Raw genomic sequence first — 12600 nt, 5'->3', positions numbered from 1 at the left:
CTTATTTTAAATGGAAAATCTTATAACACTAGTGATACATAAATTGGCCTAAACCATTTCCTTAGGTAATTATAATAATTGCAGCACCTCTATCACAACTTTCCCATCTCCTTTCTTCCTCTCTATACTGTGACTCCCCTTCAGGGCCGAGTCTCTTTCACATTGCTAACCAACCATCTCTTTCATCTCTGGGTGCTGGCCTAGTACCTGGCACAAAAGTTCTCAATTCTTGCTGCACATTGAGATTACCCAAGCCCCACCTCCTGAGTCAGTTTGTCCAGGGTGGGCCTGGGCCTCCTAAGTAAAGTATGAAAACCAAACTGCACAGGTGATTCTAAGGAGAATCACTGCTGGAACACTCAGAACTCAGTAAAGGCCAACTGGACTGAAGCACTCACTATTTCAGGAGCCAGATGATTCCACCTCTGAAGCGCCTCTCCCACCAAGAAATCCTGTTTTCCATTCCCAAATGTGATCCTTCTCTTGTATATCCTAACTTGATTAATGGCAGCCCAACCAACCCACACTTGCAGGCCAGAAACTTTAGGAGGCTTCCAGATGCAAAACCTCAACATCAACTTCAATATCTCTTTTCTCCTTCATCCTCTTCGTCCAATTATCACTACGTCCTATTGATTCTATGTCTGCAATGTTTCTGAAGCCTGACTACTTTGAACTGCCCTAGTTAAAGCCTTTTCTAGCTCAGACTATTTCAGAAGCTTCTTAACTGGTCTTTTGCTTTCCTATCTTCCCATTACACTCTGTATCATTTTCTTTTCTTTCTTTTTTGCTTTTTCTAAGATTGCTATGTCCATGTTACTCTTCTGGTCAAATATCTTCCACGTATATACAACTTTCTACTTGTATATGTAAAAACATTGTCTGGGGGGGCATGTGAGCGTCTCAGTTGGTTAAATGTCTGCCTTCAGCTGAAGTCATGACCCTGGGGTCCTGGGATCAAGCCCCATATCAGGCTCTCTGCTCAGCAGGGAGCCTGCTTCTCTTTCTCCCTCTGCCTGCTGCTCCCCCTGCCTGTGCTCTGTCAAATAAATAAACACAATCTTAAAAAAAAATCCTCTGGAAGGATACACAAGAAACTGATAACATTAGTTCATTCTGGGAGAGGAACTTTGCAGCTAGAGGACTAGAGTGAAAGAGACTTTTCACTCAGCACCCTTTTAAACTTAGAACACCTTTTGAATTTTATACCATTTGAATGTGGTGCCTCTTCAAAAACCACCAAACCAAACGCAAAACAAAGGCAAGAAACATCTTCTATAGCTTCCTAACAAAAAAAGCAAAAAATGAAACCCAGTTATTTACATGACCATTGTGACCTTCAACAGTTTGGTTTCAACCTGTTTCCTAACAATTCTCAACCACCCTCCCAACCCCGCTCGGCCAGCCCAAACTACTCTCTTGCCACAAAACTGCCATAGTTTGAAGAATCTTCTGTGTCTGCTGATCCCACAATCTGGAGAGATTTACCATTCTTCTCACTTGCCTCAATTACTGAAAAACTCATCTATCAAGACCTGACTGCTTGATTCCACAACACCTCATTTGTGTGTATTCTTTATACTGTTCCTGTGGCCCTCCCTGCCAGACTTCAGAGCTGAAGTCTCTCTTGTTCTTTGTCTTCTTCACAGCACCTGTCGGGGATTGGGAAACAACCAGTAAACAATGAATTCAGTTGACTGTACTGAAAAGTTAGAATACCAACACTCTGGTGTACAAACTTTCATCTGAGAATTCCAAAAAGAGAATGAACCCAAGATTTCATCCTAGAGTTGCACAAGATGTTGTGACGCTAGCTACAAGATGCTCCTCTCACAGACCGTTGTAAGAAAGTTTGATGGAAAGAACCCTGAAAAGAAGTCAGGGGATAACACCACTCCCAGCTTACTTTGCCACTAACTGGTTGTAGGACACTGGCCAAATCACTTCTCTTAGCTTTAGTTTTCTCATCTGTGAAATAAGGGTCAGGAGGACAAATTCTCTCAAGAGTTCCTTTTTCTAAGATCTAAGATTCTGGGATTCTAAGTCTTACAAGAAAAGGGAACCTGTTTTAGAAACTATAAAATAAAGCTTAATATACAGCTATACTTTATTTTTCACATACAACATTACAATTATTACATGAACTAGTTGAAGCAAAGGCTCCATTTTAGCCTTCCCAAATTTTCCTTTCTCCTTATTACATGTTTTCATGTATGTTTTCAGAGAAGTTTCAATAATGATTCAGAGAGTAAAAATAACTGCCCCATGTCCTTTTACTTTGGTTTTAACCACCTAAAATGTTGGAGAATATGCTTCTTCTTTAAGCCCAACTAACAAAAGTCTAATTAAACTAAGCCTAACTAACACAAAGTCCAGCCATTTTTCAATTTGAAATTCTGATAAAAGAATAAATGATAGTTATGGATTAGTATTAATTCACTGAATTCAGATGATCTGTAAATAAATATGTGTATGCGGAACATATTCACAAAACACACTTTGTTATCCAAAGACCATTGACTGTTCAGTGAATTTATCGTATATGAACAAGAAAAGCAATGATAAGATCCAAGTTGCTGCTCAAGAACCAAGAGAAGTGAATTCTTAAAAACAATGTATGCAGGGGCTCCGGGGTGGCTTAGTCGGTTAAGCATCTGCCTTCAGCTCAGGTCATGATCCCAGGGACCTCCAGGGTCCTGGGATCAAGCTCCACATCAGGCTCCCCTCTTCCTCTGCCTGCCACTCTCCCTGCTTGTGCTCTGTCAAATAAATGAAATCTTTTTTAAAAATGTATGCATAAGACATCCTTGTTTACACTTCATTTCATAGAAACATTGATGACCATATTACCAATTAGTGGTTAACTTAGAGGCCATGAACAGTTTTCTAGCTCTTATGCAAATAGCTCACATCTATTTTCTTATCCCAAACTGCTATCCAAACATTGATGTGAAAACAGAAGCACTTTTTGTTTCATTGAGCACAGCTAATCTTTTTCATCTACATCAAATGACAGCATAGACTAATTCTGATAAGTCAAAAAAACTTCCTGGATGATAGCATTCTTGAAAGATCAAAATGTACAGTCAAAGCAGCATACATACACACACACAAAGAAATTCCCTTTCTTTTCAAAATAGTCTGTTAATGAGTAAAAGAAAAATCGGTACAAAAATGTGTTGGAATTGGCCTGAGTCAAAATAATACTGGGTCTTTCATGAGAAAGCACTCTTTGTAGTAAGTCACTTTTGTAGTCTCTGGCAAAGTTTTTGCAGTCATTTTGTAGTCCGTGGGATTCATACCAACAATCAAATCAATTCTAGAACTATTCACCAAACTTATTCACCACAAAAATAACTATTTAAGAACCTAGTAAATTTATAAATTATTAAATGTGACAGACTCAAGATAACAATAAGCTTATTGATGAGAGTAATTTCATAACAATTGGATACATATAAATTAGCATAACCTTTCTGGAGGCACCCATGCTAATATTCATATCAGAGGCCTTGCAAATGTTCATAGCCTTTCACTCAAGAACTCTTCAAGGAATTTATTCTAAGGAACTGTTCAGATGCAGAGATACTCATTCACTCTAATAGTTACTCAAAACAGAAAACTGGAAATTGGGGCACCTGGCTGGCTCAGCCAGTAAAGCATGAGATTCTTGATCTTGGGGTTGTGAGTGTGAGCTCCATGTTGGGTGTAGATATAAATAAGTAAGACTTAAACTAAAATCTTAAAAAAAAAGAAAACTGGAAATAATCTAACTAAAAATAGAGGACTGGTTATTAAATTATGGGCTATATGTGCAGAAAAATATGATGCAGTTACGCATGGAAATACACGCAGTTCACATCACATAAAAATAACATTACAAAGGAGAATATATATATATTAACTCAATTTTACTTAATAGTATGTATACATACAATTGTATATACACAAAAGCTGGAGGAAACCACACTGACTATAGCTCAGTTATGAGTTACAGGTGTTTTATATTGTGCTTTTCTGAACATGTGTTATTTTTATAAGCACGAAACAAAAGCATTTATTTAAAAGCATTAGACACAGAAGCAGGAAACTTAGGTCCAAGTCCCAGCTCTGATGCTAGCTGTACTGTTGACCTTATTGATGAGTCAACTTTATAGATAAGGAAACAGATGCAGATTAAGTGGAGATGAGAGCGGCTATTCATAGTTGAAAGATTAACGTAAAACACACTGTTACATCTAAATCACTATATATAAAGCACTAATAAGATGAATCATATTTTGTGTCAAGATAAAGATACTGAATAAATGCTTAGGAAAAATAGAGTGAAGTACTTTGACTCTTCAAGGAAAAGCTTTGTACCCCTACCCCTTAATTCACCCAAAATCTTATTTGGGATCTTATTCAAAAGAACTGAGCATCTTTTTTTCCTCAAAATTTTAAACTGAAAGAGCTATGCTACTTGCCAAATCAAGTTTAAATGATTAAGTATGTGTTACAGCCCAATGCTCTCTGCAGTGAGTCAGCTTTTGCAAAAAGTCTTGATTTATGATGCAATTCTATAAATTGTGTGTATTGTTTAATAATAGGAAACAAATGATTTTAGCTCCCAAGGAGATAAACTATTATATATTTAAAATATCTGACAACTCCCAAACAAGACAGATCACTAAATTTTATTAGTACTGACAAAAATTAGGATCCAGGCCACCACTTCTTAAAATGAGACCAAAAGTTAAAACTAATTTTGAAAGGCAAACTCACAAGGCACACTGTTTTCAACTAACTAGAACTTCTTGTTTGAAAAGTCAAATTTCTTCAGGAAGGAAATAACTGTTAACTTACTTTTCTAAAGTATCTTCCTGGAAATTCTGAACCTAAAGGCTCAAGTAAGCCCTCTCTAAAAGGCATGGGGAATCTACATAAAATGCATTTGACACTTAGCTTGAACTTGACATAAGCGTTTACTCAAAGGACATGGCTGTAAGTCAAATACTGTGGCCTGGGTATAGTGCTTCTTGAGTCACACATGAGTACAAACTCCATTTGGATACTGTTGCAACTATTCAAGTTGCCCAGTTTCATAAAGCAGTGCTAAAGTTCAGGGAACAGTCTCCTCTGATCCAGCCCCTTCCCCCCCAAAAAACCCCACCACAACCAACTAACACATGCATCTTACCTTCTGCTACAATTTAAAACCTTTTAACAAAGATGTATTTTTGAAAAAGTATAAACAGTCAAGCTTTCAAAATTCAGTTACTTGCTCTATAAAAAAGATTCATCCAAAATCCTTTAAAAAGATTAACACATTGAGAGAAGGTGAAAGTTAGGAAAGTTTAAATCTAAGCTTGTGAATCTCTAAAGACTGAACAAAGGAAAAGTAGTTCTGACAGTATAACAAATGAGGAAATGACTTAAAAATAATGTGCCTTATAAGAACCTTATGAAAAGTACAATATATCTGTAGAGCAAAATGAGAAAAATATCAGGGAGCAAGAGTTTAAAAAACGACAAAATTCCTCTATCCATCAACCTTGTAATCTTATTTATTACACAAGACAGAACACTCAGAAAAGTCAGACAGCAACTAGTCAAATCTGTGGCTTTTTTCTCATTCTTTTTTTTTTGGTCAGCGGCTTCTTAAGCCTGGCTGTTTCTATGAGTCCTAGAAAGCTCTTTTACTGAACCCACAACTCTCCATTTCCTTAATATTCCACAATTTTCTCTTGAAAGCATGTAGATTATGAAATCAGGCATAGTTAAAGTACTGACTAGGGACCTGGATGGCTCAGTCAGTTAAGCATCTGCCTTCGGCTCCGGTCATGATCCCAGGGTTCTGGGATCAAGTCAAGCACACGGCTCCTTGCTCAGCAGGGAGCCTGCTTCTCACTCTGCCCACCGCTCCCCTTGCTTGTGCTCGCTTGCTCGCTCTCTTGTTTTCTGACAAATAAATAAAATCTTTAAAAAGTAAAAATAAATAAAGTACTGATTAATCTTAGAACTTACATTTGATTGTTGCCTTTTAAAAAATATTTTTACTTGGATAAAATAATTATAAGTATATAAAAATAATTATATAAAAAACTATTCCTCATAAAGTTATAGTTATAATAAAACCCAACAATTCCATTTTTAGATATATACCCAAGGGAATGAAAAATATATGTTCACACAAAAGCCTGTACATGGATGTGTCACAGCAGCACTATTCACAAAAGCTAAAAAGTGGAAACAACCCAATGTCCATTAATAGATGAATGGATAAACAAAATATGGTATATCCATACAATGGAATATTATTCGGCCCTAAAAAGGAAAAAAGCACTGATACAAACTACAATGTGGGTGGACCTTAAAATATACTAAGTGAAAAAAGCCAGATACAAAAGGCTGCAGTTTGTATGATTCCATTTATATGAAATGTCCAAAAACAGGCAAATCTATAGTCAGTATATACTTTTTTGCAGGGGTTGAACGCTAATGCATAGGGGTTTCTTTTGTGGTGATGAATATGCTCTGGAACTAGTCAGTGGTGGTGGTTGCACAACCCTGTGGATGTACTAAATGCCACCAAATTTTTTTTTTTTTTTTTTTTTTTTTTTTTTTTTTTTTTTACTTTTAAAAGGTAAATGTTGGGACGCCTGGGTGGCACAGCGGTTGGGCGTCTGCCTTCGGCTCAGGGCATGATCCCGGCGTTACGGGATCGAGCCCCACATCAGGCTCTTCCGCTATGAGCCTGCTTCCTCCTCTCTCACTCCCCCTGCTTGTGTTCCCTCTCTCGCTGGCTGTCTCTATCTCTGTCGAATAAATAAATAATAAAAAAAAAAAATCTTAAAAAAAAAATAAATAAATAAAATAAAAGGTAAATGTTATGACAGATGAATTCTATATCTCGATTTTTAAAAATTCAACCAGGGTCATGTCTGCTATCAAGAGGTAGATCAGGCTAAAATCTGACTTTCAGAAAATTATGACTATATAATAATGAGACTAGTTTCCTGACACAGCTTAAAATCTACTGAGGGAAATTCCAAAGATGACTTCTTCAAAGGCTAAACATGCTAAACACATGCACCCTCTCAAAATGTGACTACTTTGTTATTAAAAGGATAACTCACTTTCAGATACCGAGGTTCTTTTTTTTTTTAAGATTTTTTATTTTTTTATTTATTTGACAGAGATAGACAGCCAGCGAGAGAGAGAACACAAGCAGGGGGAGTGGGAGAGGAAGAAGCAGGCTCCCAGCCGAGGAGCCCGATGTGGGACTCGATCCCGGAGTGCCGGGATCACACCCTGAGCCGAAGGCAGATGCCTAACGACTGCGCTACCCAGGTGCCCCTCAGATACCGAGGTTCTACCAAATACATTAAAATTATCAAGACTGTTGGAAAACAAAAAATTCTACTTAATCTATTTACTTCCTAAATATACTTTTGATCCTTATATTGTTCACATAATCCTTATACCTTAAGACAACTACTTTTAAGATTTCATTACTCAGAAAAACACTTCAAAAATCCTGGCCACAAACAAAATCATACCCAAAGGCTAGAATATGAAATTTTCATTTCTCTTTAAGGTTTTAAGTTAAATCAAGCTTCAATAAACATCTGGCAGTTTTATAAGAATTACTTTTCAACTCTATTGAGAGGTCAGATTTTACATGGGATAGATCATGCTGCCATTTCTCAAAGAAGTGGTTTCAGTAAACTGTGGTTTAGTATGCAGAGCTTTTGTTGCATTTTAGTTATGAGTCATAGTGTGAATACAGAAGTTGTAAATATTCACATACACACCCTTAAGCAGGAAAAGCATTATAAGGACAAACAGTACTTGAAGAGGCTGGTTTTGAATTCACCCGTGTTATCAAGAAAACTTAACTAGTGATGCAACGGAAAGTGGATTGTAATGGGCAGTCTTGGTGCTTGTCCTAGTTCTGCCATTAACTAGTGGAATAACATTAGCGAAATCACTTGACCCTCTGTAGGCCTCCATTTTCTCACTGGACGCCAAGGTTTCTAAGTCTTAAAACTCTCACAGTCTTTGATTCTATTGTTAAGCAGCTTAGAGCTGTGGGAGGCCTAGCAATTACACACTAGGCAGCTCTCATATTTTTGTGTACTTAGACATCCATGCCATATAGAGTAATGAGAGAACTCAGGATTAGCCACAATGAAGAAGAAAAAAGTGTACATAGCTCCTGCTGGTATTGGTTTACTCCTGTTGGACCTAATAAAGAGAAAGCACCTTTGCCAATTTTCCAGGGGATAGGAGTGGTTCCTATGTCTCACCACACCCACCATAGTTGGTTTTTCCTAAAAGAAATCCAGTGGGGATTCCACAAAAATGCTGTAAAGCACCAAGTACTTTTAGTCACTGCCTACTAACAGAACAGCTCAATTCTAAATTAAAGAAATAAAACAGTTTTCTCTAATACAAAAAGAAATAAACAGCTTTTATTCCAAAGAGTCAAGGAGTTGTAGATGAGCACAGGGAGTTGTATATATATTTAGCAACACAGTGTCAACCCAAAGAAAATGAATTATCTGTAGAACTAGAAGGTTCAAAGCATTGAGTTTCAACATAACATTATTCAACATAGTCCTTTAATGCTTTTCAGTTTACAATTCCAACTTCCAGAGAAAAAGCATTACTAAGGACCTGCTGAGATGCCTCACCTCTTTCACAGCAAGAAATAATCAGACCTGCCTGTGATGGGATAGTGTCAATAAAATAGAAGTCACCATCACACAAACTGGTTTGTGGAAGCCAAAGATCAAATGATGCCCACTCAGAAGTTGTTTGAGGTGGCCCCCAAGATGGCTTTCTGGAAGAGCTCCTCCAAATAGGACAGTCCTAGAGAACCTGTCTACCCTGATTTGTACACCAAACACACACACATTCTTATTCCTTCTCTTTCAAAACGGCTCTTTGTCAAATATGGCCAAAGACCACCCCTAGGTCACATAAGCAACACCTGTATGGTTATGCCTGGCAGCATTCCCTTTGGAGGGGTTACAGAGCTGTGGTTCTTAATCTAGTCCCTGTGGATGGACCTTTAACTGGTACACAGATGGACTTCGTGAGGTCAGTGAAGTGCCTGAATGTCTATGAAAAATTTTGTCTTCATGCACATTTTTCCAGGGAGAGAGCCCTTGGGCAGTCAGAAGTCCTGAGGCCATGAACCAAGGAAAGAAAAGAACCACTGGTTTAGCGCCATATATAAAACAGGAGAAATATACTGAAGGTACCCATGTGAATACGATAGGAAGTAATGGCTGTTACTTGAGATGCAAAATAACAAAGGATGAGGTTTTTTCAAAACAAAAAGAAAAAATGATCTGATGGTCAGAAGTCCCTAAGGACAGGTAGTCCATTCCCTTCATCCTCTGTCTAGATGAGGAAAATTAGCTGAGAGGCTCTTGCCCAAAACCACATATCACAGAGCCAGGCTGGCAAAGCTGAGCACCAAATCTGGCAGGGTTTCTGCCAAGATAGTAGGTTTATACTTTTTTCAAAATGGATTTGACCAAAATGCCCCATATCCTTATAAATACCCCACTTCATTAAGAAGATAGCCTTCAAAAATTTTTATTTTTATTTTTTAAAGATTTTATTTATTTATTTGACAGAGATAGAGACAGCCAGCGAGAGAGGGAACATAGGCAGGGGGAGTGGGAGAGGAAGAAGCAGGCTCATAGCGGAGGAGCCTGATGTGGGGCTCGATCCCATAACGCCAGGATCACGCCCTGAGCCGAAGGTAGACGCTTAACCACTGTGCCACCCAGGCGCCCCGCCTTCAAAAATTTTTAAATCAAGCTTAAGCATAGGGACTTGACTCATTAAAATGTCCCCAAATCATTAATCAAATTGCAAACCTTTCCCAAAAGCCAGCACGCAGATTTGTAAGGGGGAACTTTTATTTTTTTTTTAAAGATTTTATTTATTTATTTGACAGAGATAGAGACAGCCAGCGAGAGAGGGAACACAAGCAGGGGGAGTGGGAGAGAAGAAGCAGGCTCATAGCTGAAGAGCCTGATGTGGGGCTCGATCCCATAACGCCGAGATCACGCCCTGAGCCGAAGGCAGGCGCTTAACCACTGTGCCACCCAGGCGCCCCGCCTTCAAAAATTTTTAAATCAAGCTTAAGCATAGGGACTTGACTCATTAAAATGTCCCCAAATCATTAATCAAATTGCAAATCTTTCACAAAAGCCAGCACGCAGATTTGTAAGGGGGAACGTTAGTGGCTCATTATCACCTATCCTGTTGCACTGACTCCAATTTGAAAAAGCAGCACAGATCAGAAGCTCATTAAATGAAGCTTCTAAATGTAATGGGAAAAGACAGCTACTGATAGCCCTTTAAAAAAGATACTGAGTCAGGGTCAAGCTGACTTCAAAGTGAATTTGTAGGATTTCTGTCTACAAGTTCCTTCAACTACCAAATCCTCCCGGACCCTCTTAAAGTTAACATCAAGAGTGTTGCCTAAAATCACTTCTTGGCCTTTTGGCTAAGATCAAGTGTAGTAAGAGTGTTGCCTAAACACTAAATGATTTTTTCAACACAGGTAATGGGGTTATTCATAAATTAAACTGAGAACAACCTTTCCAGTAACCATGTTCACAAACACTACATGTAGTAGAAACAAAGATAATAGGCAGTTATTCTGAGATCAAATTAAAAAATAATTATTGTCATAAAAAGTTACAGGACCATTTGTTCCAATGCCAAACTGTGCCTCAGCATATGAAATTTAAAGTAGTCAAAAACTCTACCTCACCTGAGAAGTGAAACCAAAGTGACATTTGAACCCAAGTTCAATGACAGCATGTCCTTCAATTTCAAAGGAAGTGCTTTACTCATTAAAGGAGATTTAATGGCATATGATTCTATGGCATACACATTATCTCCAAAGAGGTACATTATGGTAAACTTTCTGATTGCTTGTGAATTATATTTAGTCTTTTCTATAAGCTCTTACGCTAGTCTCTCAGCCCCAAAGGTGTTACTGGAATAGGCCTTTGGAAGCACCTGTGGCCTGAAAATGCTTTCACCAATTCTCAAGGCTTTCTTCGCTGCAGTTTGAAGAAGGTTCAACCATTCTATTTGGGTCAAGGAGACTCTCTTCCACCCCAAGTGACCTCAAGTGGGCAAGAGCAGTTTGGGAGAATGCACTGCGAGGGTTTTTTCACCAGGCCAGCGCCACCGCCTGCGAGACTCCGAAAAGGATGGAGATCTGGTCACCATCGAGGCGGCGAAAGAATGCGGCTGGGCTGTCTGGGGCTCACTACGGTCAGTCCGCTCTGGATCCCGCAGCCTGTGACCAGGCTGTGGTGTCAGGAGCACGCGAAGAATCAGAGATCTCCGGGGCACGCAGAGGGAGGAGGCGGGGAGGGAACAAGAGCGAGGTTAGGAGTCTGCAGGTGTCTCGGAGGAAGGGACGAGGTCGTCGGGACTGGCACAGCCAAGTGACTAACAGTGCGGTTTTGGACTCGGACAAACTGGTCACATTGTCAGGCTGTGTGACCTTGAGCACAGAGCTAGACCGCTCTGCGGCTCAGTTTCCTCATCTCTAAAATGGGGGTTGTTTCAATGGAAAACGCACCTTGGAGCGCTTGGCACGGCGCCTGGCACATAGTAAGTGCTCCCTCCCTACAGCTACTACTGGCTCTCGGGCTCCTCTCACCGCCCGGAGGAACTGGGGGAAGAACTGGGGAAGCCCCAACCAGGGGAGTCACCAGGAGGCGGATCCGGGGCTGGGGCGGGGGACCCAGGCCGGGGACTCACCGAGCACGTCTGCCGAACGGTGCCGGGCCACGAAGCACGCGTCGTCCCCGTAGCACGCGCCCTTCTTGAGAAGGCCCTTACGGAAGTCTTTGCCGAAGCCGCAGCCGGCCGTCACCAGCCCGTAGTCACCGCCGCCGCCGCCACCGGCCCTGGGGTCGGTCTGCGAGAGGCCGCCGAGAACGGCGCGGGCCACCAGCCGCCCGTACGAGAGGACCGAGAACATTGCCGCCGCCGCCCCCCCGAGGAGGCGGGGGGCCCGGGGAGCAGGAGGACGCGGAGGCCCGGAGCCGGCTCTCTCCTCAGCCGCAGCAGCGCCGCCGCCGGGGCGCTCCTCAGGGCGGCGCACAATCGCCGCCGCCGCCCCTGCCCGACGCGCGGGGCCTCGCACACGCTCCACTGCGCGGACCGGAGCCAGAGCGAGGTCAGAGCCGGCGGCTCCTCCGCCTCAGCCCAAGTGGGGTCCCGGCGGCAGCCACCGCTGCCGCCGCCATCTTCCGCTCCACTAGCGTGTTCCGGGCCGCGCCGGCAGCGCCGCCCCCCCCCATGGCCCCGCCTGTAGCCCCGCCCACAGCTCGCAGCTCAGGCCCAAGCCACGCCCCCTCGGGCTCCTTGCCTTCTGCAGTCTCCGAGGTCGAGCGTGCGCAGAGGGTGTGGACGCAATGTCTCCTGGGAGCTGTAGTCTCTGTTTACTTCACGGTTTAGCTTCTAGGACCTAGGAGGATATCCCCCACATGCGGGACCTGAATTAAGTTATCGAAAATTACAGATGGGCGGCTTGAAAGTTTCCTCCCTGTTTTAACCATATATTTT

The 12600-nt window shown here is 41.3% G+C and overlaps 1 protein-coding gene and 1 pseudogene across 3 annotated transcripts in view; one reads left to right on the top strand and one right to left on the bottom strand.

The window, feature by feature from the left end:
• Positions 1 to 12303, bottom strand: part of PPTC7 (protein phosphatase targeting COQ7) — a 40333-nt gene extending 28030 nt beyond the window's left edge. For all 3 annotated transcript variants that reach the window (XR_005831749.1, XM_040619936.1, XM_040619935.1), the window contains exon 1: positions 11791 to 12303. Coding sequence is in view for 2 of the 3 variants with exons in the window: in XM_040619936.1 (XP_040475870.1) it covers positions 11791 to 12013 (223 nt within the window). In the remaining variant the exon portion in view is untranslated. The remainder of the gene's footprint in view (positions 1 to 11790) is intronic.
• Positions 10494 to 10635, top strand: LOC121100079 (annotated as a pseudogene).
• Positions 12304 to 12600: the final 297 nt, after the last annotated feature.

The sequence above is a fragment of the Ursus maritimus genome, unplaced genomic scaffold (assembly GCF_017311325.1).
Source record: "Ursus maritimus isolate PB19 unplaced genomic scaffold, ASM1731132v1 scaffold_33, whole genome shotgun sequence".
Taxonomy (NCBI): domain Eukaryota; kingdom Metazoa; phylum Chordata; class Mammalia; order Carnivora; family Ursidae; genus Ursus; species Ursus maritimus.
The sequence above is the reverse complement of the archived record's forward strand: the minus strand, read 5'-3'. Positions and strand labels throughout refer to the sequence as shown.